Below are 27,288 nucleotides of genomic sequence, written 5' to 3'. Positions count from 1 at the left end.
TTGCACACTCCTCAAAATAAATAACTAAATTAAAAAAAGGAACTACACAGTAAAGTATATAGACATGAATGACACGATGACTAGGATCATCCTTAAAGTAATTCAGTAAAAAAATAGAAACAGACTAATGAGAGTTGATAAAATCTTGAAAATGCTGAATACAAGTAAAGTGTATATGGGGACTGTAATGCAGTATTTATTCTTGTGTATGTTTAGAGATGTTCACAGATGTTCACAATTAGGGGTGCCTGGCTGGCTCAGAAGGTAGAGCATGTGACTCTTGATCTCAGGGTCATGAGTTCAAGCAGGTGTGCAGCCTACTTAAAAAAAAAAAAAAAATAGAAATGTTCACAATTAAAACATAGATAGGAATACCTTCCCCCCAGTGGAATGCCTAACATTTATATAAATGCAAATTACCATTATACTTAAAAAGGATTCAAATGAGGACAGCAAAAGAAATATGAACCATTCATTTCTTACAATGGTAAACACCTTTCTTTAAACAGAATGTTTAGAGGCGTGTGGATGGCTCAGTCGGTTAAGGGTCTGACTTTAGCTCAGGTCAGGATCTCATGGTTCATGGGTTTGAGCTCCACATCGGGCTCTGTCCTGACAGCTCAGAGTCTGGAGCCTACTTTGAATTCTCTGTCTCTCTCTCAAAAATAAACATTAAAAAGAAAATTAAAAAAAAAAAAAGAACATTTAACTCATTGGACTCTTTGAAATCACATGCAAAAATTTTGTGTATGTGTCTGTATGCATTCTTTGAGGGTGGGGAGAGTTTTGATCAGATTGCCAAAAGGATCTGAAGTCCAAATAAAGGTTATAATCTATTTAAAAAGATATTTTTAGGGTGCCTGGGTGGCTCAGTTGATTAAGTTTCTGACTTCGGCTCAGGTCATGATCTCACGGTTCATGAGTTCAAGGCTCTGTGCTGACAGCTCAGGGCCTGGAGCCTGCTTCAGATTTTCTGTCTCCCCCTCTCTCTCCACCTCCCCCACTCATGCTCTGTCTCTCTCTCTCTCTCTCAAAATAAATAAACATTAAAAAAAAAAATCTTTGGTAAAGATTTCATTCACATACCAAGATAAAGTTCTCACGTATTGTAAAAACTTACAGTTTTGACCAAGTGGATCCCCCAAGTTTTCATGCTTTAGTGCAATCTTCCTATAACACACTGTCATCATAACCTAAATACTTCCGAAAATAACCCCCTCTCAAACCCAAGTGTAAGACTAAAGCTCACTCAAAAGAAAACAAATAAGCATAGTATTAACAGTATGATCTTAAGGGAAAAAAATCCTACCTTCTGAAGTTCTCCTACAATGACAGTGAACTGATGTTCACAAAGTTTCCATAAAGCCAGAGCCTGGTATGATTTTCGAACCAACTGCTGGATTGCCTGAAGTGAAACCTTTTCACTCAGCTGAGCCTCTAATTACAAACACAACTAATGAAGTTTTAAAAAATGACATAGTTCATTTTAAAGTAAGGCAACACTTTAACATCAATAAAAACAACTACAGTTAAAGGTGAAATCCTCATTGTTCTCCTCCCTCCCCTTATCATAGGTAACCATGATCATGACTTGTTGAATTCATGATTTTACGCTGTCATTATGTATATGTGCTTCTGTGTGCATGTGTGTACACATGAACGACAAAAACACTGCAGTTTCTAAACAATTCACACTGATGCTTTTTCCATCCACTTGCATTTTCACAGGCTATTTATATTAAAAAATAAATCTAGTATTACTAGATGTTCTATCATGTAAGTATACCACAGTTGGGTCCATCTTCCTCCTTAAGGATATTTATATTCCCATGCTTTGCTACTAAAACAATAGTGTAATAAACATCCTTAAGAAAGGTCTCTGGAAAGCACAGTCAGATTTTTCTAGGATTATGTTGTTTAAACCCTGGATTAAGATAAACTGGCAAAAAACAATAAAGATAAATTGGCGATCCTGAAACCAATATTGCACTGTATGTTAACCAAAATTTTAAAAATAAATACACACACACACACACACAACACAGAGTAAGACAAACTGGTGAGCCATGAAACCAGTCAGGCATGACAGCTTTTTTTCTCTTAAAAAAAATAGGAAAAAAAAAAAAGGAAACAATAAAAAAGAAATAAATATTAGAGTATAAAACAGGTAGTTATTTCCTACAGTTTTGTTTCAGTTGTGTGTGTATGCTTTCAAACACCAGGGTCATAATGTAAAATTATTTCTCACTGTGGGGAAAAAAGTCTCATAAAGACTGCTTTATGATGTATCCTTAGAAGTGAAACTGCTGGCTTTGAATATATACATTTTCAGCTTTTATAGGATATGATCAAAATGATCTCCAAAAAGTCATTTCAGTATACACTGCTAACAATTTGAATCCTCCCTTTTGTTTAAACCCTTACCAATGTTTGGTACTGTCAGGCTTAAGGCCTTAGTGAAATACCAACAGCAATGATGAAAAAACATATACAAAATAGTAAACAGAAAACAGATCTAGCAAGAACAAAAGTAAATGGCTAGGTCTCAATTAGCAAAGTTCTATCAGTCAGAATAAGTGGCTCAAACAATATAAAATTTAAAAAAAACTTTAAAAAAATGCATGGCAGGCCAAATAATAATTATTTATAATTATTCCAATTTTTTTCTGGAATAATTGATGATTATAAGAAGTTTCCCATTCCCTTGTTCTTAGTTGTTACGATTTTAACAGACCAAAAAAAAGTTCAATTCACATTTTTAACTCTAGAAAAATGTGTTACTAATCAAGATGTGAAGAAACTGAAACACTTTGTGCACTACTAGTAGAAATGTAAAATGGTGCATGGAAAACAGTACTGTGGTGCCTCAAAAGGTAAAAACAGAATACCATATGATCCAGCTATTCCATGTCTGGATGTATAACAAAAGAACTGAAAAGAATTGAAAATTTCTATTTGTACACCACGTTCATAGCAGAATTGTTTACAATGCCTCAGAGATGCAAGCAACCAGTGTCCACCACCAACGGATGAATGGATCACAAAGTGTGGTATAGGTATTCTCTGCTTTTTGAAAGTTCATGTTACATCACTTTGCTTCTATGAAAGACCTACATTACTACCTCATATCGTGAACTGAAAGAAATTCAAAGAGGATTTTTGCTTTCATGGAAAAAACCCCCAAAACAGCATTCATTGTTGGTTTTGCAGTGAGCCATTATAGAAGCAGCATGCACCCCTCCAAGCACCCTCCCCAGAAACCACACACAGCATCTCAGCGTTAAACCGCCATAGCTTTGAAATGTGTCTCTGGGCATCTGTGTTTTATCTCTAAATGTGTCCTAAGGTGGGGCGCCTGGCTGGCTCAGTCAGAAAAGCCTGATACTCTGGGGCACCAGGGTGGCTCAGTCGGTTAAGCCTCTGACTTCGGCTCAGGTCGTGATCTCGTGGTCCATGAGTTCGAGCCCCATGTAGGGCTCTGTGCTGACAGCTCAGAGCCTAGAGCCTGTTTTGGATACTGTGTCTCCCATTCTTTCTGCCCCTCCCCTACTCATGCTCTGTCTCTCTCTCTGTCAAAAATAAACATTAAAAAAGAAAAGAAAAGCCTGATACTCTTGATCGTGGGGTGGTGAGTTTGAGCCCCAAGATGGGTGTGGAGATTACTAAAATAAGTAAACTTTAAAAAAATGTGTCTTGGGGCGCCTGGGTGGCGCAGTCGGTTGAGCGTCCGACTTCAGCCAGGTCGCGATCTCGCGGTCCGTGAGTTCGAGCCCCCGTCGGGCTCTGGGCTGATGGCTCAGAGCCTGGAGCCTGTTTCCGATTCTGTGTCTCCCTCTCTCTCTGCCCCTCCCCCGTTCATGCTCTGTCTCTCTCTGTCCCAAAAATAAATAAACGTTGAAAAAAAAAATTAAAAAAAAAAAAAAAAATGTGTCTTAAGGAACAGAAAAGCCTAAGAAAGGTTATTTTTGTGTCTGGGAATGCTCAAAACTTTTCCATATCAATGAATGGTAATTGCTTCTTCACTTTATGCCATTTAGCTTATGAAAGGTTTCCCAGGAACACTCCACTTTCAGGGAGCAGGGGAAACCTATATAGACATACAGTGAAATAACATTAAGTCTTAAAAAGAAAGGAAATTCTGACGCATGCTACAACACAGATGAACTCTGAAGACATTAATTATGCTAGCTGAAATAAGCCAGTTGCAAAGCTGATCACTGTATAATTCCACTTATAGGAGGTATATAAGGTACTCGAATTCAGAGAGGAAAAACAAACAAAAATGATGGCTGTTAGGGGCTGGGGCAGGGGAAATTGCTTCATGAGTACAGAGTTCTAGTATAGGAGGATGGAAAAAATTCTGGAGATGGATAGTGGTGACCTCTGCACAACAGTGTGAATGTACTGAATGCCAATGAACTCTATATTTAAAAATGGTTAAAATGGTAAATTTTATGTCTATTTTACAATTAAAAACTCATTAAACAAGGTGTGTATAATGTTCTCTAGTAAAGGAAAGGAAAAAAAATTAATGGGTTGAAAGTTATGGAAATACAAGAGATCCATATTGTCCCACTTTTCCCAACCATACTGATATTATTTTAATAAAAATATTTGGGTTACCAAAAAACTAAATCTTATTGAGAGATGTCCACTGTTTTCTACTCACTGAATAGAACTCTTTACTGGGGGCATGTTCAGTTAACTGATCAGAAGGAATAATACTTACCTGAAAAACTTCCTCTGCAGCTCCTTCGAGCATTTGCTGGGTATTTCCTGTATTTTCAGACCATGAATCCTAATCAGCCTCTGCTACTTTGCGTGTCTTATGTCTAAAACAGAATTCCAAATTTGTGTTTTCAACAGCTTTACTGAGATAAATTCAACGATATTAAAGTACACCAATTTAGTTTTTCAATATAACCTAAGGTTGTGCAACTGTCACCACAATCTAATTAGAATATTTTCACCCACTCCCTATTAGTAGCCAATCTCCATCTCTCCTACTCCTACCCTAAGTAATTGCTAATCTACTTTGTCTCTGTAAGTTGCCTGTTCTGGTTATTTCACACAAATGAACTAGAATACACTATAAATATTCTTTTCCTCTGTAGAATAGTGAAATAATCACTGACAAATCAATGATAATGATTTGAAACTGAAGCATTTTAATCTCTGAGATGCTTAAAGTTCACTGAGAATAGATGGATAATAATAATAGCTTCCTTTTATTGACACTTGTTTTGCCTCCACCAACGATTTAATACAATACTCCCAATTCTAAAGGTAAATTATTAAATACCATTTTACATACTACCCAAAGCAATCTACATATTCAATGCAATCCCTATCAAAATAACACCAGCATTCTTCACAGAGCTAGAAGAAACAATCCTAAAATTTGTATGGAATCAGTAAAGACCCCAATAGCCAAAGCAATCTTGAAAAAGAAAACCAAAGCAGGAGACATCACAATCCCAGACTTCAAGCTGAATTACAAAGCTGTAATCATCAGACAATATAGAACTGGCACAAAACAGACACTCATCAATGGAACAGAAAAGAGAACCCAGCAATGGATCCACAAACGCATGGCCGACTAATCTTTGACAAAGCAGGAAAGAATATCCAATGGAATAAAGTCTCTTCAGCAAGTGGTGCTGAGAAAACTGGACACGACATGCAGAAGAATGAACCTGGACCACTTTCTTACACCATACACAAAAATAAACTCAAAATGGATGAAAGACCTCAATGTAAGACAGGAAGCCATCAAAATCCTCAAGGAGAAAGCAGGCAAAAACCTCTTTGATCTTGCCCACAGCAACTTCTTACTCAACACGTCTCCAGAGGCAAGGGAAACAAAAGCAAATGAACTACCGGGACCTCATCAAAATAAAAAGCTTCTGCACAGCGAAGGAACAATCAGCAAAACTAAAAGGCAACTGACTGAATGGGAAAGATATTTGCAAACAACATATCAGACAAAGGGTTAGTATCCAAAATCTATAAAGAACTTCTCAAACTCCACACCAAAAACAAATAATCCATGAAGAAATGGGAAAAAGACATGATAGACACTTCTATACAGAAGACATCCAGATGGCCAACCAACACAAAAAAATGCTCAACATCACTCATCATCAGGGAAACACAAATCAAAACCACAATGAGATACCACCTCACACCTGTCAGAATGACTAACATTAACAATTCAGGCAACAACAGATGTTGGCAAGGATGCAGAGAAGAGGATCTGTTTGCACTGCTGGTGGGAATGCAAACTGGTGCAGCCCTCTGGAAAACTATCTGGAGGTTCCTCAAAAAACTAAAAATAGAACTACCCTACGACCCAGCAATTGCACTACTAGGCATTTATCCAAGGGATACAGGTGTGCTGTTTTGAAGGGCCACATGCACCCTGTTTATAGCAGCACTAGCAACAATAGCCAAAGTATATAGTGTGTGTAGTGTATGTATATGTGTGTACATACATACATACACACACAACACACACACACACAACACAGTATTACTTAGAAATCAAAATAATGAAATCTTGCCATCCAACTACATGTATGGAACTAGAGGGTATTATGCTAAGTGAAATTAGCCAGAGAGATAAATATCATACGACTTCACTCATATGAACTTGAAGACAAACAGATGAACATAAGGGAAGGGAAAGAAAATAATATAAAAACAGGGAGGGGATAAAACATAAGAGACTCTTAAATATGGAGAACAAACAGAGGGTTGCTGGAGGGGTTGTGGGAGGGGGGATAGGCTAGGCTAAAGCACAAGGAGCACTAAGGAATCTACTCCTGAAATCGTTGCACTATATGCTAACTAACTTGGATGTAAATTTAAAAAATTAATTACTTAAAAAAAAAAAAATCCATTTTACAGATGAAGAAACATCAGGACAAAGTAAAAAGCAAGAACCTACTGTAAGGTAATACTGGCCACTGAGAGAAAGAATGAGCATAAGAGCATTTGGGGCTCATTTCGTGAAGAATCTGATACTTCAGCTCTTAATGTAACTTCAGGGGGTGTGAAGAAAAGAATGTTGAACTTTCAGGAGAAATTTTTGTTTGACACCTGATAGAGACAATAAATTTCATATTAAAAAAATTTTGGAAAGCTAAAAAAAAGATTTTAACTTCAAAAGTATATGACGATTGAAACTATGGTAGGTATAATGTAGGATGAAGCAAATGATTATGTCAATATTAATAGAAAATAAGATTTTTAGGGAAAAAGCAATACAAAATAAAATGGAGCAAAACCCTGTAATTTTAAACCTTTCACAACAGTACAACTCGCAATTTTATTAGAAAATACAGACAAAACACATACATGACTAGTAGCAAGAACACCTCTAGCTATAATCCTTAACACCCTTTCCTACCAAAGAAATCAGGTTCCCTGGAGAAATGGCTGATTCCAGGTAGAGGACAGCAATTGTACCAAACGAACCTAGAACATCTTGTCATATTAGGAAGCAAGAAGTTACCAAAAAAACTCAAAATACTGACAGAAAACTGTCAAAACTCAAGCAGACTGAAGAGGCAAAACATTGGGACATCTTGCATTACAAAAACAATCTGCAGTGAATGAAACACGCTAAATACATGTAAAACCACGTATTCATAATGGTTATTAATAAAAACCTTGACTGATGGCACCAGCCTAGATGGAGTAAGCCTGCTACAGCCTCTTTCACTGACTACGAAACCGAAAACCCTGGATGGAATACAAGAGCAACTACCCACTGAGGACTCTGAAAAGTCAGTTAAGCGCAAACAGACTAAGCTGGGAAGTCAAAACTCAAATGACAAGCCATTCATACTGGGATTTTCCCGTACTCCTTTATTTCGGCTTTGTTCAAAAGTGAACTGAGTTTCAAAGTGTATGGACAAAACAAACAAACAAAAAAAACAAAAAAACTGTATGGGCAGTAAATCTCCCAGGGAACATGCAGCAATGTCTGGAGACATTCTAACTGTCACGACTGGGAGGACTGCTGGTATCTAGTAGACAGGCCAAGGATACTCGTAAACATCCTATAACGCATAGGACAGTCCCCTCAATGAGTAATTACCCAGTCCCCAGTGTCTTCAGTCCCGAGGCTGAGAAACCCCGGAACAGATAAACTGGGAAAAGGGGGCTTGTGGTCCCAAAAGTTTGAAGCAAATCAGTTCTTTCTCTTCATGATTTGCCCCAAAGGTACCACCATTTCCACAATACTATGACATCAAAGGAGTGAAAAATGAAAGGAAACACTAGCTTTCTATCCCGAGGACCAGTAAAAGGAGTTCCTGGGAGCTAGAGAATTTGTGGGAAATCAGAACAAAAAGGGGCTGGAAAGGAGATCCCCTAAGTCTGTGTATGATCAACACAACCCCTGGGCTCACCCCTGAAGCCATATATGGAACATACTCAAAGAAGCACAGCAAAGACTCAAAGAACTGAACTGAGATATAAACTACTGCACAAGTCCCAGAATAACCCTGAGAGGCTCATGCGTGGGACAGACCTAAAGAGTACAGCAACAGCTTTGAAAACTAAGCTGATACTGAAATCAGTGCCCACAGAATCCAAGGCAGAACCTGTGGTCTGAAGTTAAGTAGGCAGATTACTTGCTGAAATAAACAAGACTGACATTCTCGAAGGGAATGATATATGCAACAACACGGATCAATCTCTGACTACAGAAAAGAAGCCAGAATCAATGTATATGACATATTAGAAAAGGCGAAGTAGAGGGGTAAAGAATAGCTCATTTGTGGCCAGGCTTAGGGGTGAGAAAAGGGTATGAATACAAGAGAAAGCACAGAGAACTTGGGGGCAGATGGAACTGTTCTGTATTTTGGTTGTGGTGATAGTTGCATGACACTACGCATCCACCAAAACTCTTAAAACCTCACACGGAAAAAGGGTGGATTTTACTACGTACCTTAAAGCCAAAACTGCTCATCTCTAAAGGCTGCTAGAAACCAATTCATTCTATTAATTTGGCAAATAAAGGCAAAGAAGTAACCATTTATCCAGACTTCCCAAATGAATTATCAGGGTAGCCAAATAACTGAAGGGAGGATTAAAATGATTATTACGCAGGACATCAGTGCAGCAAGTGTGTCTCCTCTACCACACAGGGTGACTGGGCAGAGTTTAATCACATACCTTCTTCTATGTGAGGTAAACTGCTCACAAACAAGACGGTGGATTTGTTGCAGAGGACTACAGTAGGGTCTACTGTTGCTGGTTATACTGCTCCTTAGCAAAATCCAGGTTATCATCACAAACATGAGGAAGGGGAGTAGGCAGATTAGATGGGATTAACATAGCAGGGTAATCCACTGGAATACCCTATTGCTAATATAGGTCCTTCTTTGAGTCCACTGGCAACTTTACGCTCTAACTGGGAACCCTAAGATCCAACTGCTAAGGGTTGGAGAGAGCGTTGGCAAAAAGTAAACAAAATGAACATCACATCTCATCTGGTTGGCCCTAGCATCCAGGCTCAGATTTCCTCCGAAACCAAATGATAGTACATTAAACAATGCAGGGGTTGACATTGTTACAGTCTCCCAACTCACTTAAAGAGAAACCTCAGCTTCACTAGTCTGGCATGCTGAGAGTTGAAATCTAGCACTTGACCGAATTTCAGCTTCCTACCAGATTCTTACCATATTCTGGGGCAAAATTAGCCATGAAACTGTCACAAGAATTTTTCTCACACGATGATCTGCTACTGAACACTGACAACAACTGCTGAATAGATCTATACTGGTTACCTATACTAGTCAGTATATACCTTAATTTCTAAATATAGCCAGAAAAATATCACCAGATACAATGTATTTATTAGCTGGGAAAAGACAGACTATGCTGGGCAGTTGAAACCAACAGCCCCCAATGAAATACTAATGTAGAAAATATTAAAAACTTGAAAAACAAATCCATTGTATTCTTAGTGAAATTTGGGATTCACATTAGAAATGTTAACTGCCATGAAAAAGGAAAATAAAAGAGCTCTTAGAGTTAAAATATCATGGCCAGAAAAAAATTTATCAGAGAAACTGAACAGATGCTATTTAAAATATAATAAGTGATTGATGGAGAGCCTGGGTGGCTCAGTCAGTTAAGCATTCGACTTCGGTTCAGGTCATGATCTCAGTTTGTGGGTTTGAGTCCCGCATCGGGCTCTGTGCTGATAGCTCGTAGTGTGCAGCCCTCTTCGGATTCTGTATCTCCCTCTTCTCTTCCCTTGCCCTGTTCATGCTCTGTCTCTCTCTCTCTCTCAAAGTAAATATTAAAAAAAAATTTTAAGTAAAGAAATAAAATGTAATTAACGGTTGAGAACATCAATGCTAGGAATTCTGTACTTCACAGAATGACCACCATTACAACAAAAGGAATGAAGGAAATTATGGAAGAAAAAGAAGAAACAGAGGCTAGAACTAGGAGAGTTGATAGGATTTTCCAAAGAGAAGGGAAATGATCAGATAGTACATTAAAAATAAAAGAAAATTCACCAAGGCTTAAAAGTCTAGTTCTAAATGCTCATTAAGGAAGTTTAGTTCTCAACACTCAGTGAAGAAAACATAGTAAAGATGTTATGGAAAACTGCTAAATCTTCAGTAATAGAAATAGCATAAAATTTTCAAAGTTAACACAAACCATTTACAGAGAAAAGAGAATCAGAAAAGTAATGCACTTTTCCTCTGCAATATTAAAATTTAGGAAGAAAATGGAACAAACTGTAAACAAAGATCTGAAAGAAAATGACTACGACCTTACAATTCCATACCCATTAGGCAATAAAAAGGAGTGAAGTACAGATTTACGCTGCAACACAGACCCTGAACATGAACCTCAAAATGTGCTAAGCAAAAAAAAATCTAGATTCTAAAGACCACAAGTTATATAATTCCATTTATATGACCTGTTAAAAATAGGCAAATTTACAGAGATAGGATAGATTAATAATTGGGACTAAGAGGAGGAAATGACTGCAAATGGACAGGAGAAAGTCTTTGGGTTGAAGGAAATGTTCTAAAAATGGATTGTGGTGATGGTTGCACAATTCTTTTTTTTAATGTTTATTTTTGAGAGAGAGATAGAGTTTGAGCAGGACAGGAGCGGGGGGGGGGGGGGACAAAGAATCTAAAGCAGGCTCCAGGCTCTTAGCTGTCAGCACAGAGCCCAACGTGGGGCTCAAACTCACGAACTGTGAGATCATGACTGAGCCGAAGTTGGACGCTCAACCGACTGAGCCACCCAGGTGCCCCGATTGCACAATTCTATATTTACTAATAGTTGTTGAAACAAACATTTAAAATAAGTGAATTTTGTGGCATATAAATTACATCTTAAGAAGCTATTAAAAAACTCAGTGAGACTAATGTTGCAGACATGAAGGATATTGGTTGAAATTAGGAAATTTGTTAATAAAGGAAAAAAATATTATCATCTCTGCAAAATGCAGACATCTGACAAACTCCAATACTCATTTTATATGAATATTCAATAAAACAGAAATGGATGAATACTTTCTTAGTATGATAAATTGTATCTGTGCAGGCATCTTCTTTAATGGGGAAACATTACAAGCTTTCCCACTAAGTCAGGAATAAGATGTGGATGCCCACTTTATCTCCACCACTGTTTAACACTGTGTTGGAGACATTAACTTACACAGGCAAGAGAAAGCAACTACACATAGACAGGAAAAAGGTAAAACTATCTCTATTTGCAGATGACAGGATTACATATTTAAAAAATCCAAAAAACTCAGCGAGAAAACTACTAATTAAAGAGAAATTAGTAAAGGTGCAGGGTATAAAATTAACAGACATTTGCAGTTATAATGTAAAGTTCAATACACTAAGGAACTATTAAAAGAAGAACATAATGTGAAAAAACAAAACAAATAAACAACAACAACAAAAGCACCTTACAACTAAAATTCCAGATAATTTCCAGGAAGGATAGTGGTGGAGGGCAGGGGAAAAAAGAAAGATTAATAGCTTCTGTCCAATTATTAATGCTGACAGATGTGTATTTTTCAGAATTTAAAACTACCAGAGAAAGAAAATCATATATAAAACTTCTAAGTCTGTTTGGGATAGGGAGAGGTCTGATCAATACAGTAAAATAAGGGGATGGGAAAGGAAAGAAAAACAAACAGAAAACACAACAAAAAGCACAAATTAAGGATGTGAGAATAAGATCAAACATATAACTAAGGCCAACTACAAGGGAAGAAGTTAAATTATCCTATTAAAAGATAAAGACTCTTAAACTAAGTTAACAGAAGAGGGAAGAAATCAATTTGTATGGAAGATATAATTAGGGCGCCTGGGTGGCTCAGGCCATAATCTCACGGTTCATGAGCTCAAGCCCCAGACTGGGCTCTGTGCTGACAGTGCAGAGCCTGCTTTGGATCCTCTGTGCCCCGCCTCCCCACTGCCGGCCGGCTCTCCCCTGCTCGTGCTCCTGCACTCTTCCTCTCTCAAAAATGAAAAAATTAAAAAAAAAAAAAAAAAGATATACATTAAAGTGTTCCAAAGGTTAATATTAAGAAAATTGGTATAATTTTCTCATGAGACAATACTACATACCAACATTTTAAAAAGCCCTCATACCCAATTCTACTTGCCAAAAAATTCATCTGAAGATTACTAAACAAGTACACAAACACCTATAAATAATGGAAAAATACGAAGCCAATATAAAATAATTTATTCCACTGATTTGGAATGTTCTAAAAGATACACTAAGTATATACAATGTTTCATAAAAGTATGCCTAGTTAGACTCTATTTGCAGATTTATCTATTTTTATCTATCTATCTATCTATCTATCTATCTATCTAGGGAGAAGACCTAAGGTTAGAACAGCAGGAGAAAATGTACAATGTTGAATATGATGTCACAGAACAGTCTCTCTGTCCCACTGAGTGACAGCTGCCACTGGCATAGTCCCAGGGCAAGGATGCAATCAAGGGTTTTCTTTCAGCACCAGCTACCAAATCCGGGCCCCACTGTCTGGGGGAGGACCTGTGAAAGTGCTATGTTTGCAATATAGTTTTAAAGAAATGCACAGTGAGATATTTTATGAGTATCAAGATATTTTATGTTATACTTCAGATCATAAATTTTCTGGGCAGTGAAATTTTTTACAACAAACCCATTTCTATAATTAAAAAAAGCTTATCCTAAACATGTCCACACAAAAACTTTTACAGGTATGTTCACATCACCCTTATTCATAACGAAAAAGCTTCACAACCAAATGAGCATCACCTGATGAAATGAAAAATGAAACAAAGAGTACTGATACACACTAAAACATGTGAACCTTGAAAACAGAATAAAAGAACGAAGCCAGAAACAAAAGGCCACACATTTGCACTTATATAAAGACCCAGAATATGGCAGACGCATAGAGACAGATCAGTGGTTGCTAGGGGCTGGAAGGGAAATGGGGAGAGCTATGGACCAAGTGTGTCTCACCAGATTCCCATCTGACGGCATTAGGACGTAGGCCTTCGGGGGTAATTAGGTTTAGATGGGGTCACAACAGTGAAGCCCCCACGATGACATTAGCACCCTTAGAAGAAGAGATCAGAGAACCTGTCACCTAGTTTTCTCTCTGCCATGTGAGGACACACAAAGAAAACAGTTATCTGTAAACCAGGAGGAGGGTCCTCACCAGAACCCAACCATGCTGGCACTGTGATCTCAGACTTGCAGCCCCCAGAACTGTGAGAAATAAATGATTGTTGTTTAAGCCATTCTATGGTATTACTGTTACTGCAGCCTAAGACAGGGAGGGATTGCTAATGGGTTAAGAGTTTCTTTCTGGGATGATGAAAATGTTCTGGAATTAGATAGTGGTGATAATTGCATAACCTCATAAACATACTAAAAACCACTGAACTAAACATTTAAAGAATGAATTTTATAACGTGAACTATATCTTGGAGAAAAAGGGAAATGAGTAAATAAATCTTATTTATTCTTACTTTGGATTTCCTAATGGTCCTCCTGCAAATTGGGAGTTTCTGTCTAGAAATTCTTGCAAACCTTTTAGTTCTTGTAGCACTGACTCCAGCAACTGGGAGGGAACGCTACTTTCAATCTGTAAGGAAAAAAAGTATTTTCCAAAGTTTTAAAACACTGAAAAAGTGTATATGTAAAACACATACTTTTATATCTGTAACTCAATGTAAACTTTCAATTTTGAAGTATCCTATCTTCAAAAACACAATTATTTATCAATTTATGCTTCAGGACCAGAATAAAGGGTTAGATACCACATCCCTCCTGTCCTGCTCTGATTTAATTTAGGTATAATTTACAGACAGTAAAATCAGTACACCTTAAACAAACATCTTGATAGCTTTTTATGTTTTTAATACAGTCACTGCCCAGACCACAATATATTTCTAATACCCAAAAAGTTCTCTAATGCTCCTTCCTGGTCATTAGTTATTCCATATCCCAGGTAACCACTTTTCTTATCACCACAGGTTAGCTTTGCCTGTTCTTGAACTTCAGATAAATGAAATCATATACTATGTTAAGTAAATACATTCTTATTCTTAGAAACATGAACTTGTAAAAGAGTATCAGAATTGAAAAGATATTTGATATCTTTCCAATTTAAAAAGAAAAAGCTTAAAATAAATTGCATTTCTATTTTATGTTAAAAGAATTTTACTACCTGAATTTATGTTAATACAAAGTTTTAAAGAATCTTTTTTTAAAGCACTCTACAAAGTATACCAACACATGGAAATCAGTACTTGGTCTGTGGAGTTTTGGGGGGGGGGCATATAAACAAAGCACTAAATAGTAGCTTTGAGTAATATTAAGTATTAGGACTTATTCTGCTTAACCCTCACAACAACCTTAAGAAAGATGTCTTATTCTCATTTTCTAGTGAAGTATCAGACTGAAATATTAGGAAAGTTACTCATCATTTTATAAGTGACAGACCTGGGCAAGGAGTTTATTGGACATGTACACAAAAGAACGACCACTGCATCTTTTTAAACATCAAGAAATGTGGGGCGCCTGGGTGGCGCAGTCGGTTAAGCGTCCGACTTCAGCCAGGTCACGATCTCGCGGTCCGTGAGTTCGAGCCCCGCGTCAGGCTCTGGGCTGATGGCTCGGAGCCTGGAGCCTGTTTCCGATTCTGTGTCTCCCTCTCTCTCTGCCCCTCCCCCGTTCATGCTCTGTCTCTCTCTGTCCCAAAAATAAATAAACGTTGAAAAAAAAAAAAATTTAAAAAAAAAAACAAAAAAAAAACATCAAGAAATGTGAAACAATCTGTCCAATTAACAGCATAAACTGGTCGCAACAATGGAATACTATTATACGACACACTTACTGCGGTGATTTCTCTGCTGCCACTCTTGAATACTCTCTCCACAACTAAACTAGCATCCCAGATATTTCTGAAATAAAAAAATGTTTTAACAATTATGCCATATAAACAAAACAATTACAATATGTACTAAATTCCTCTCTATGTATTTATTTATTGATTGATTGATTGATTTATTTTTTTAATTTTTTTCAACGTTTTTTATTTTTTTTGGGACAGAGAGAAACAGATGAACAGGGGAGGGGCAGAGAGAGAGGGAGACACAGAATCGGAAACAGGCTCCAGGCTCCGAGCCATCAGCCCAGAGCCTGACGCGGGGCTCGAACTCACAGACCGCAAAATCATGACCTGGCTGAAGTCGGACGCTTAACCGACTGCGCCACCCAGGCGCCCCTCTATGTATTTATTAAAGTAAGCAATGATTTCATTTAACATTTCATGAAGTTATCCAAAAGATGGAAAACAAGAAAATGTCTAAACCTGACATACCTAAGATATTTTACATAATACTGTCGAAGAAAAATCAAAACACGATGGGCAGTGAATTATAAACAAGAAAGCTTATAATGCAAAAACAAACTTATAAAGGAGTGCTGCAGTGTTTCACATTTTTGAGCAAATGATTGAAATGAAAGCATACATCTCAAATCTAAGACAAATACACAGCAGACAGGACAATTAACTAGATATGACAGACTAATTGCAAAAATGTTGTAATTCTTTATCCCTCCTTATGCCTATCCTTTGTGAGTTCGATGTGCCTCTCATAACAAGGAATATATTTCCCATTTTTCAATGGACTCTTTTTTAAAGTTTATTTTGAGACAGAGAGAGAGAGAGAGCACGCACGCACAAGCAGGGGAGAGGTGGAGATAAAGGGAGACAGAGAATCCCGAGCAGGCTCTGTACCATCAGTGCAGAGCCTGATACAGAGCTTGAACTCACAAACCGTGAGATCATGACCTGACCTGAAATCAAGAGTTGGACACTCAACCAAGTGAGCCACCCAGGTTCCCCTGGATTCTATTTCTGAATCTAGGTTGGACTGGAGACATTCCCCTGGTCCAGCGAATGAAGTGAAAGTGATAGTAAAGCCAAATCTAAACCCAGTTATCAAGAGGCTTTGCCAATTTCTACCCTTTTTCATGGGACCTTGCTACCACCAAGTAAATAAACCCCGGCTAACCTGCTAGAGGATGAAACCATGTGAAGAACAACCCAGCTGTCCCAGCAGATGCCATTCTAGACCAGCATGCAAACATGACCCTAAACATGTGCGAATCCAAGACTAGCAGAGCTCTCTTCAACCTCAGGGCTGATTGCATATAAATGAGTGAGCCTAGCCAAGACCAGAACTGCCTAGCTGACTTGCAGACACATGTCACTGAGTTATGGGGTGGTTTGGAACACTACGTATTAATATGTACGTGTATACATATGCATATATGTAAACCACAGCAACAAATATAGGTGGTTATATGATAAAAAAGTTAAACAATAGAATACGATCTTATTAATGAACAAATGAACTAAAACTGTAAGTAAAATTTAATAGAAATAAATGATGGCCCAAATTTAGAGTTAAAAATATTCACACAAAATGGGACAAGGTGAGCAATAGTTGGGTTATTCCATACAAAACTTACCCCATGATTCGAGAAAAGTAGATGCAAATACCATTGTGTTTTCCAGAGTACACGATCTCTGGTGCAGCCATACAAGTCATACTTGCAGCCTGAGTTGCTGGATTTCCTGAAGCACACACTGGTGTTGACATGGCAGGAGGGTGTACACCTTGTATGCACATAATAAAGACAAACCTTTAAATTTAACCTTAAACATTCAGAATTCTCAATAACCCAAGCCTGCGTGTCTAGACCCAAAGGTAAGAATATTTACAAAAATACTAGTATAAACAGATATTGAATTTGGTTTTCCCTGAAAAGAAGACTCAGACTTGGATGGGTGCTCCCAGGTAGGCTTTCAAGTGTCAGCCTGCAGGATAAAAGGAAAGAAAGCTTGCAATCACTACTCCTTAAACTGGGAGTCAAACAAAACTAATTATACAGATGACATGGCTAATTAAATCCTGGTACCCAAATAAGGAGCTTTCCAGGTACACTGCTAAAGGTGTTTCTATGCAAAGGCATTCATGGCCAAATGTCAATACTTGCTTGGATGTGATTCGTATTAAATTACGATTTTCAAGACAATAGGGCAAGTTAATCTTTAAGTATTAAGGATAATAACAGTGTTAGCTCTTCAAATAGTAGCAATGTAAAATAAAGAACACAAGTACCTTGAGATGGTGTTCCCAGAAATGTTGGATTTGGGTATGAACTAGTACTAGGAATAGGAGAACCTGAAAAGAAGAATATAAAGATTTATAAAATAATTTCTCAATCTTAAATCTGATGAAATTAGAGAAGCTGTTTCTAAGCACGAGTGAGGAGTGGTACCATCTGTGACATATTCAAGATTTAGAGACTACTCTTATTTCCCAGGAACTTTCTAACTATCTCCACTTTGGAAAACATTGAGGTGGGAGTTTACTCATTAAATCATTCACCTCCTTCCTTTTGAATGTCAAACGAGTTCTGTAAATACACTGGTTATGTATTATTTGTTCTCTAACATAAAGAACTCAATGTTACCATATCATCACTTTCAAGAGTTGGACATCTATAGAATTATTCACCCAATAAAACAGTAGCAGTAAACAAGATATAATGAAAAGGTTTGTTCGTTAAAATATGCTATATGGAAACTACATAGTTTCTAAAATTCAAACTATTAGAAATAGTCTCGGGGCACCTGGGTGGCTCAGTTGGTTGAGTGTCTGACTTTGGCTCAATCTTGCAGTTGGTGAGTTCAAGACCCCCATTGGGCTCTCTGCTCTCAGGACAGAGCTCGCCTCTGCCTCCCTCTCTCTGTGCCCCTACCCCACTCTGTCTCTCTCAAAAATAAATAAAACATTTAAAACTAAAAGAAAAAAAAAAGAAATAGTCTCATTTTGGGGCACCTGGGTGGCTCAGTTGGTTAAGCGTCCGACTTTGGCTCAGGTTATGACCTCGGGATCCGTGAGTTCGAGCCCTGCATCGGGCTCTGTGCTGACAGCTCAGAGCCTGAAGCCTGCTTTGGATTCTGTGTCCCTTCCCCCATCTCTCTACCCTTCCCTCACTGGTGCTCTGTCTCTCAAAAATAAATAAATGTTGAAAAAAAAAAAAGAAATAGTCTCATTTCAATGTTTCATACTCACTAGCGTAGACAGGAGACCCTAAGATGGGACCCACGTTACTTGGAGCAGGGAGAGTGGTTGGAAATCTCATCTGTGCTTCACCACCATACCTGTTTTTGTGACAAAAAAAGCTAATCTTATTCAGCGAAATTATCCACCTTAAAAGCTGGAATTGTTCCAAGTCTTGCTTAGCTCCCAAATAAATCCTTTAAACATTAGAGACTTTATGTATTGTGTTTATAATGCTTACATATAAGCATAGATTTATAACACTTAATAAATGTTGACTTGAATCTCTACCAGAAAGAATATAAGGGACTCTAGCAATTTCTAAGAAGAGTCAGTACTATCCAGAATTTACTTAAGAGTATATGACACTGTAATTTTTATACAGATTATGGTTAGACAGCACTGGAAAAATCGTTTTAAGCAAATCAGACTTCAAATTCTTATCTTTAGCTAAATATTTTCCAAATAAAAATATTTCTTTGATACCAAGTTTCCTTAAAGTGATTCAGAATCCCTCAATGCCAATGATACAAATAAAGCAGAGTCGGTAGAGTGTTTCAGGAAATACAAAAGATATAGTAACTGGAGTAGAAAGAGGTGAAAAAAGAATATTAGACAGAAGTTACCTAGAGCAAGGGTAACAATTCATACATTGTGCTAATTTAGCAACTTCCATTAGTGTTATATCTTTCCAGATTTCAACCTTTTGCAAAAGAATTTTAGTAACTTGCCTAAATACTTCCTCAACTGTTAGGCAAGCCCTTAAAAACCATCATGCTGGCCAATGCAACCACTTAAAAAAGTGGGCAAGAACAAAAGAAAACGGACATATACCTGAAGAAAGCCCGAGTAGCCCATGCAGATACTTCTCTGTCACAAGCAGCAGTGGAACAAGCAAGGATAAGGCAAGTTGCACAAGCCTGGTCTTCCTGTTAAAAAAAAAAGTATCTTGCCTTATATTAAACATAAACATTTATTTATATTTTATTTTAAATGTTTATTTTGAAAGAGAGAGATGAGCAGGGAAGGAACAGAGAGGGAAGAGAGAATCCCAAGCATGCTCTGTGCTGTCAGCAGAGTCCTATGTGGGCGATCTCATGAACTGAGAGATCATGACCTGAGCTGAAATCCAGATTTGGACATTCAACCGAATGTGCCACCCAGGCGCCCCAAACATAAACATTTACAAAGAAGTTTTGGTTATTGCTGTACCCTGTGTTTAAGTCTGTGCCTAGCACAGAGCAGGTGCTCAATATATTTGCTAAGTGAATGAGATCAGGTGGTATGAAAAAGGAGAAAATTTATCATAGGCACTATCATTAAAGGGTCCTTTCTTTTTCTTTTTATCTAGATTCTATTTTAGTTTATTCCCCTAATTTTTTTTCCTCATGGTCTTTTTACCTTTTAGAAAATAACAACAGTAGCTAATATCTATTGAGTACCTGTCACGTGCCAGGTACTATTTTAAGAGGACAACATACATCAATCCCCACACCATATACTACTATAATGCATACTTTTTGGTATGTATGTATGTATGTATGTATGTATTTAGAGCAAGAGAAAGGGAGAACACGTGCATGTGTGGGAAGGGCAGAGAGAGAGGGAGAATCCCAAGCAGACCCCACACTGTCAGCGCACAGCCCTGTAAGGAGCTTCAGCTCACGAACTCTAAGATCATGACCTGAGCCGAAACCAAGAGTTGGAAGCTAGCCGATGGAGCCACCCAGGCACCCTATCAAATGCATGTTTTCACATGAAGAAACTGAAGCCCACAGAATTCAAGTACTCTGCCCTTGTGGTGGAGCTGGTGATTTGAATCCAGTGTCTCTGTATTTAACTTTGATCTGATATTCTTGATCTTAAGCTTTCTGAGTTTTACCTTGTCAACTGTAGCTGTGGCTCTGAAATACTAACGGCCCCATCACTATTGCCCCTAATTTTTTCCTCAGGTCATTGGCAAAAAAAAAAAAAAGATTTGTTCATAAATGCCTTGTGTTTTATCATATAAGTTGGAACATCAGTCTCTTACTAGTATACTTTAATAAGAACTTATCAATAACAAATGAAAATCTGAGTTTACTGCATAAGCTTTACCTATTAATACTGCTCCCAAATATTAGTATATACATAGTGACTAAAGAAAGGAAGGCTGCTAAGATTGCCTGTTAATTATAGTATTTTGATCCTAACTTACATAAAATTGAGCTTTGACTCCCATTGTTTCATTGTTTAAAATATATTTAAAAAAAATACAAATAATTACCTGATGTAATTTAAAGAACCTTTCAATTTCTTCTCCATCTCCACCCACATTACTCACAAGTAGATGCCTCAGTTGATCTACAGGTCTAAGTTTATGAAACATAAGACTCCCCTAAGAAGTTAAAAAAAAAACCACATAAATACATAAATAATAGATTTATAGAGCATGGCTGGATCAACTGACCCTGATATTTTACTTAATAAAATCAATAAAACAAAACCCTTCAAGAATACCAAGCAAACCAGTCAAAAGGAACATCTACATTTCAATTCCCAACCTATACTAGATCTATACATCCATAAACAAAATTAAAGAAGAAACACTGCTCTGTAAGACACATGACATGTTCATAGGGCATGTACTATCACCAGGCATAAAACACAGGTTTATAAAATGTCGTATCTACAGAGCCAGAGCCTTTTAAATTAATTTGGGATTTATTCTTTGGTGAAGGTCAGTGTTTTCTTATTAGATTTAGAAAGTTCTGATATAGGTTCAAGTAAATACTCGAATTTAGAATATGATAAAAGCTGTCCCTCAGAGCAGAGGATTAAAGTTAGATTATCCATTAATCATGTTGGCATAAGTATGTCCATTTAGAAAAAAATGCTGGATCCTTAATCATACCCAAGATACACTCCAAACAGATCAAAGATTTAAATGACAAAATAAAACTATACTAGTACTAAAATAAACTATAGGTGAACTTTTTATACGCCCCAGAATGAGGAAGTTTTTGTTTTTGTTTTTTTTGCTAATTTCATAATTCCCAAAGATAAAGAAAATTTTGACTACTTATATGCTTTATCCCTAGGGGAAAAATCTCAATAAACAAAATGAGAAACTAGGAAAAATATGACACTAAAATTACAAAAAGTCTCCTTAATAAAGAGCTTCTATAAATCAAAAAGAAAAAGAAAATTCAATAAAATAGGAATAGATAGTTCATAGAAAAATAAACATTTAAAAAGACTGTCCATCTTACTCTTAATAAAATGATGTATTATAGTTGGGACAAGATGTAAGGAAATAGGCACTCAATATTCATCAATATTGAATATGCATATATGTATGAATACAGGGGAATCTGGCAACATTTATCAAAATTAGAAATGCACATATTCTTTGGCCCAGCAGATGCAGTGCTACAGCTTTATTCATACAAACAGAAAATGATACATGCACAAGATTGTAGCATTACAAACAGCAAAAGATAATCCATTAATAGGGGCCTCATAAAATATGGCACATGCATATAAAAGAAAACCTTTCAAACATAAAATGAGAAAGTTCTTTATATGATTATATGGAAAGATCTCTAAAGTATATATCTGAAATATAAAAAACAAGATATAAAACAGTGTATTGAATACACTACCATTATTTTATAGTTTGTACATCTGCACCTCTGGAAGGACACACAGATGCTGATGACATACATGGGTCTGTAGGGAAGGGACCTCAACTGCAAGGGAGGATTTACTCTGCATACTCCCTGTTATGCCATTTGAATTTTGTTAATGCATTACCATTCAAAAAACAGATACCAAGCAATGTTTTTTAATAAGTGAGAATTATAAAAAACTTGGGTTATTTTATTTTAGCCACTCAACACTGGTACTAGAAATGCTGCTTTAGAAAAAGTATAACACTTTATAAACAAGTTTTTTGTTGCATTTTTGGTACTTAACAAATTATTCCTTAAGAATATCTTTAAGAGTAAAACTTCCTGAAGCACTTAAGTAAATGACTCTATTAAGCAAATATTGCAGAATATCTTTTTTTTTTTTTAATTTTTTTTTAATGTTTTTATTTATTTTTGCGACAGAGAGAGACAGAACATGAGCAGGGGAGGGCCAGAGAGAGAGGGAGACACAGAATCGGAAGCAGGCTCCAGGCTCTGAGCTGTCAGCACAGAGCCCGATGCGGGCTCAAACCCACAGACTGTGAGATCATGACCTGAGCCGAAGTCGGACGCTCAACCGACGAGCCACCCAGGCGCCCCAATTGCAGAATATCTTAACATTAAACACTGCTTCTTTTTTGACCCCACCTTAAGAGAACGTGTACATACCTGTGCTGAGAGGAGAACAAATTTCTTTGGAGGCAACATGTGCTGCTGTACCACAACTGGTGAGTCAGTTATGGGAATATGATCCTTATTTAAGGGTGTAATAATTTTATCTACTTTCAATTCATCTATGCAGAGAGAGCCCATGAATGACCATCAACACGGGTTGTCATCTACACAGAAGAAATAAACATTTTATACCTGTTATTAAAGTTACATAAGCAAAACCTTGTAAAAAGGAAAAATATATAGGTCTAATCTCTAAGAAAATGCAGAATTTCATAAATTAATAACCCATGAATGTGAACATTCTCAAGTTTCTATTTAACGTTCTACTGTCTATTCCTCTAATAAGACTATCTTCTATGACAATAATCTTTCATACTAGAAGGCAGAGGCAAAATTTTCTTATGATTAACTGTAAACAGGGGTGCCTGGGTGGCTCAGTCGGTTGTGTCCGACTCTTGATTTCAGCTCAGGTCATAATCTTGCAGTCATGGAGTGGAGCCCAGGGTCAGGCTCCACACTGGCAGCATGGTGCCTGCTTGGGATTCTCTCTTGCCTCTCTCTCAAAAATAAATACATAAACTTCATCTAAAAAACAGATTAACTGTAAACAGTATTTACTAGGATTACAATTCTTTCAATAACCAAAAACTATATCCTACCATCTTTCCAGGATAGATTGGATATGTTTAATACTTCCCTTTGCTGACATACAGATTTTTCTCTTCTGAAGTTTTTGCTTTCTAAGCTACTTCTTTTTAAACTGTTTTAATTTTCTAAAGTACTTTTATTATAAAAAATTTCAAACTTCTAAAAATGTTTAAAGCACAATAAATGTCTATATTCCCAATACCTGGATTCAATAACTATTAGCATTTTGCCATATAAATATATATTTTTAACTGAACCATTTGAAAATGACATATGTCACTGCTATATACTTTTCCATGCATCTCCTAAAAATAAGGGTGTTTTCTTAGATAACCATGCTACTGTAACATTTAAGAATGTTAACAATAGCCTAATGCCCAGTCAATACAGAATTTCCCCATTGTTCTAATGTCTTATATAGCTGTTTTGGGGAGAGTATAATTGGGTTAAAGTCCATGCACTACATTTATATTTGGTAACTGTTTCTCTTTTTAAAAGTCCATATTTGGGAACAAGTATTATACAAATGAAAGGATATGATGCATAGTATTTGCTAAAAAAAAATAGCTATCATTTTTAATCACTTATTGAGTGCTTCATATATGCTAGGCAGTATGCTGAGTGCTTTACACACATGAACTCATTTAATCCTACAACAAACCCACAAAGGTAGGTATTCTTATACCTATTATAGACAAAGTAATTGAGGGCCACAGATACATTAAACACTTTGAGCCACAGCTTTAAGGAAATGGGAGCCAGAATTCAAACCTGCACTTTCTAACAATGTGCTTCAATCAGGATAAGGTTTGTATCTTAATGAGTTCTGAATCCTCACAGTCTACCACAGGATGAGACACATAGTCAGTGCTCAGTAAAGCTTAAATAATGGAAAAAAAAAAAGAATGAGAAAAATGCTTTTTGCTTCCATACCTACCCTCTACCCCAGCTCCCTGGGCCATGTCAGAAACTTGGAAGAGCCCATTCAAACCATGCCCCCATCCCTGGGGATGCTTTCTTCTTCCTGTCATCTACATACCTTTCCTGCTCCTAACTAAAAGGGCTTAAGTTTGAGAATAACCAGGAAGCAGTTGGCAGCAGCTGGAACCAAAAATGCCTTTAAAGAGATGATTCCAAAAGGAGTATATTTATTTGGTTTGATCAGCATCCTCAGGGGCCAAGCAGCATGGGTTATGCGAGGGCATTTAGGATTAACAGATAGGGGTAAATAGGGGATACCAATGGGAAGGAGCATAGATGGCTCCCCTAGCCATACTCTTGGTGGCACTGGCCTCTCCTTAGCTCCTTCTATGCGGAGGGCTGAGATGAGCAGCCCAGGTGTGGGACTGGGCCAAGGCAGGCCGGGGCGGCAAACCTTACCTAGGAACTCCGTGTCGACATCATGGAATATGTGGTGATATCTGCTTTTAAAACACAACCATGTGTTTGTGTGTGTACATTTGTATATGCAGGGAAGAGATATGAAACAAGATGGGAAAAGGGTTGGTAATTCTTTAATTACGGGGGTTCGATTTATCATTCTATTTTTGTGCACGCTTGAAAATTTCTACAATTAAACAAATTTTTGAATGCAGGCAGAACTATAAATTAAAGGCATCATTAAGATAAAATTCTAAGTCATCACTATAGTGGATGGCCTCATAATTAAATAACTGAAAATCCAATATTTAAATGGGACAAAAGTCATTTCAGAAAAAACATGCATTTTGGGGTACATTATGAAAACCATTCTAAAAGGGCTCCAATGTCAAAACATAGTTTTAATGATTAACCAACCTCAGAGGAAAAACAAAGAATTAACAGAATTCACTTATTTTCAATTTCTATATATGAGTATTCAAGATAAATATCACAACATAAAGATTCTTACAATTTTACTCTTCACTTAATATTATAAAATATATAAAAGTTCCTTAAGATTCTCAGGATAACTTACCTGGGTTTCCATCATTGGCTTTTGGAAAGGAAATGTATCATGGTTAACACACCACAAAATGTCATTATCTTCATTTTCTGAGGCTGCCATCAGTAGAATACCTAAAGTTTAAAGCACAAAATCTTATGGAATGCCAAATAATATGCATCCCTAATTACCTTAATTAGTAATATTAGTTACTACTAATATTAATACATATAACACATATACATAACGTGCATCACAATAATAAATAAGTTACAAAATAAACAAAAATTAATCCCCTAAAAGGACATATAATTATTGGTAGGGTAGAATCATCAAGTGTTCCAGATCTTCTACTTCATTTCTTTTGGGTAAACACTTTTTTTACATCTTAAAATTTCTATTTTTTTTCCCTAAATATAATTTATTGTCAAGTTAGCTAACATGTGTTATAGTACAAGTATACACTTGTATACTATAAGTGTACTTGTACACTTATAGTATAAGTGTATATAGTGTGCTCTTGGTTTCGGGAGTAGATTCCCATTATTCTATTTTTTAGTGTTTATATTTATTTTTGTGAGAGAGAGAGAGAGAGAGAGAGAGAGAGACTGGGGGAAGAGCAGAGAGAGAGAAGACATAGAATCCGAAACAGGCTCCAGGCTGTGAGCTGTCAGCATACAGCCTGATGTGAGGCTCAAACCCATGAACCAGGAGATCATGACCTTAGCCAAGGTCGGATGCTCAACCAACTGAAACACCCAGGTGCCCCTTAAGTTTTCTATTTTAAAAATGTTTGCTTATTATTTATTTGAGAGAGAGCACAAGTGGGGGAGGGGCAGGGAGAAAAGAGGGCGAGAGAGAATCCCCAGCAGGCTCTAGGCTCAATGCAGAGCCTAATGTAGGGATTGATCTCATGACCGTGAGATCATGATCTGAGCTGATATAAAGAGTCAAATGCTCCTCACTCTTTGCAAATGACATGACACTCTATATGGAAAACCCAAAAGATTCCACCAAAAACTGCTAGAACTGATTCATGAATTCAGCAAAGTGGAAGGATATAAAATCAATGCACAGAAATCAGTTGCAGTCCTATACACCAACAATGAAGCAACAGAAAGAGAAATCAAGGAATCGATCCCATTTACAATTGCACCCAAAACCATAAAATACCTAGGAATAAATCTAACCAAAGAGGTGAAAAATCTATGGAAAGCTTATGAAAGAAATGGAAGACACAAAAAAATGGAAAAATTCCATGCTCCTGAATAGGAAGAACAAATATTGCTAAATGTCAATACTACCCAAAGCAATCTACATATTCAATGCAATCCCTATCAAAATAACACCAGCATTCTTCTCAGAGCTAGAACAAACAATTCTAAAATTTGTATGGAATCAGAGAAGACCCCAAATAGCCAAAGCAATCTTGAAAAAGAAAACCAAAGCAGGAGGCATCACAATCCCAGACTTCAAGCTGTATTACAAAGCTGTAATCATCAAGACAGTATGGTACTGGCACAAAAACAGACACTCAAATCAATGGAACAGAAAAGAGAACCCAGCAATGGATCCACAAACGTATGGCCAACTAATCTTTGACAAAGCAGGAAAGAATATCCAATGGAATAAAAATAAAGACAGTCTCTTCAGCAAGTGGTGCTGGGAAAACTGGACAGCGACATGCAGAAAAATGAACCTGGACCACTTCCTTATACCA

The 27,288-nt window shown here is 37.0% G+C and overlaps 1 protein-coding gene and 1 non-coding gene across 2 annotated transcripts in view; both read right to left on the bottom strand.

The window, feature by feature from the left end:
• Positions 1–27,288, bottom strand: part of NUP155 (nucleoporin 155) — a 72,769-nt gene that overhangs the window by 20,340 nt on the left and 25,141 nt on the right. The window contains 14 exon segments of the mRNA XM_030328971.1: positions 1,310–1,437; positions 1,580–1,584; positions 4,736–4,812; positions 7,041–7,101; positions 14,037–14,152; positions 15,407–15,473; positions 17,050–17,197; positions 17,703–17,765; positions 18,663–18,751; positions 19,485–19,579; positions 20,917–21,027; positions 22,991–23,121; positions 23,124–23,160; positions 25,602–25,702. Coding sequence (XP_030184831.1) covers positions 1,310–1,437; positions 1,580–1,584; positions 4,736–4,812; positions 7,041–7,101; positions 14,037–14,152; positions 15,407–15,473; positions 17,050–17,197; positions 17,703–17,765; positions 18,663–18,751; positions 19,485–19,579; positions 20,917–21,027; positions 22,991–23,121; positions 23,124–23,160; positions 25,602–25,702 — 1,229 coding nt within the window.
• LOC115526889 lies at positions 12,955–13,083 on the bottom strand. The gene has a single exon (XR_003972799.1). It is a non-coding gene; the product is annotated as a small nucleolar RNA SNORA30/SNORA37 family (small nucleolar RNA).

This window comes from Lynx canadensis, chromosome A1, assembly GCF_007474595.2.
Source record: "Lynx canadensis isolate LIC74 chromosome A1, mLynCan4.pri.v2, whole genome shotgun sequence".
NCBI classification, from domain to species: domain Eukaryota; kingdom Metazoa; phylum Chordata; class Mammalia; order Carnivora; family Felidae; genus Lynx; species Lynx canadensis.
The sequence above is the reverse complement of the archived record's forward strand: the minus strand, read 5'-3'. Positions and strand labels throughout refer to the sequence as shown.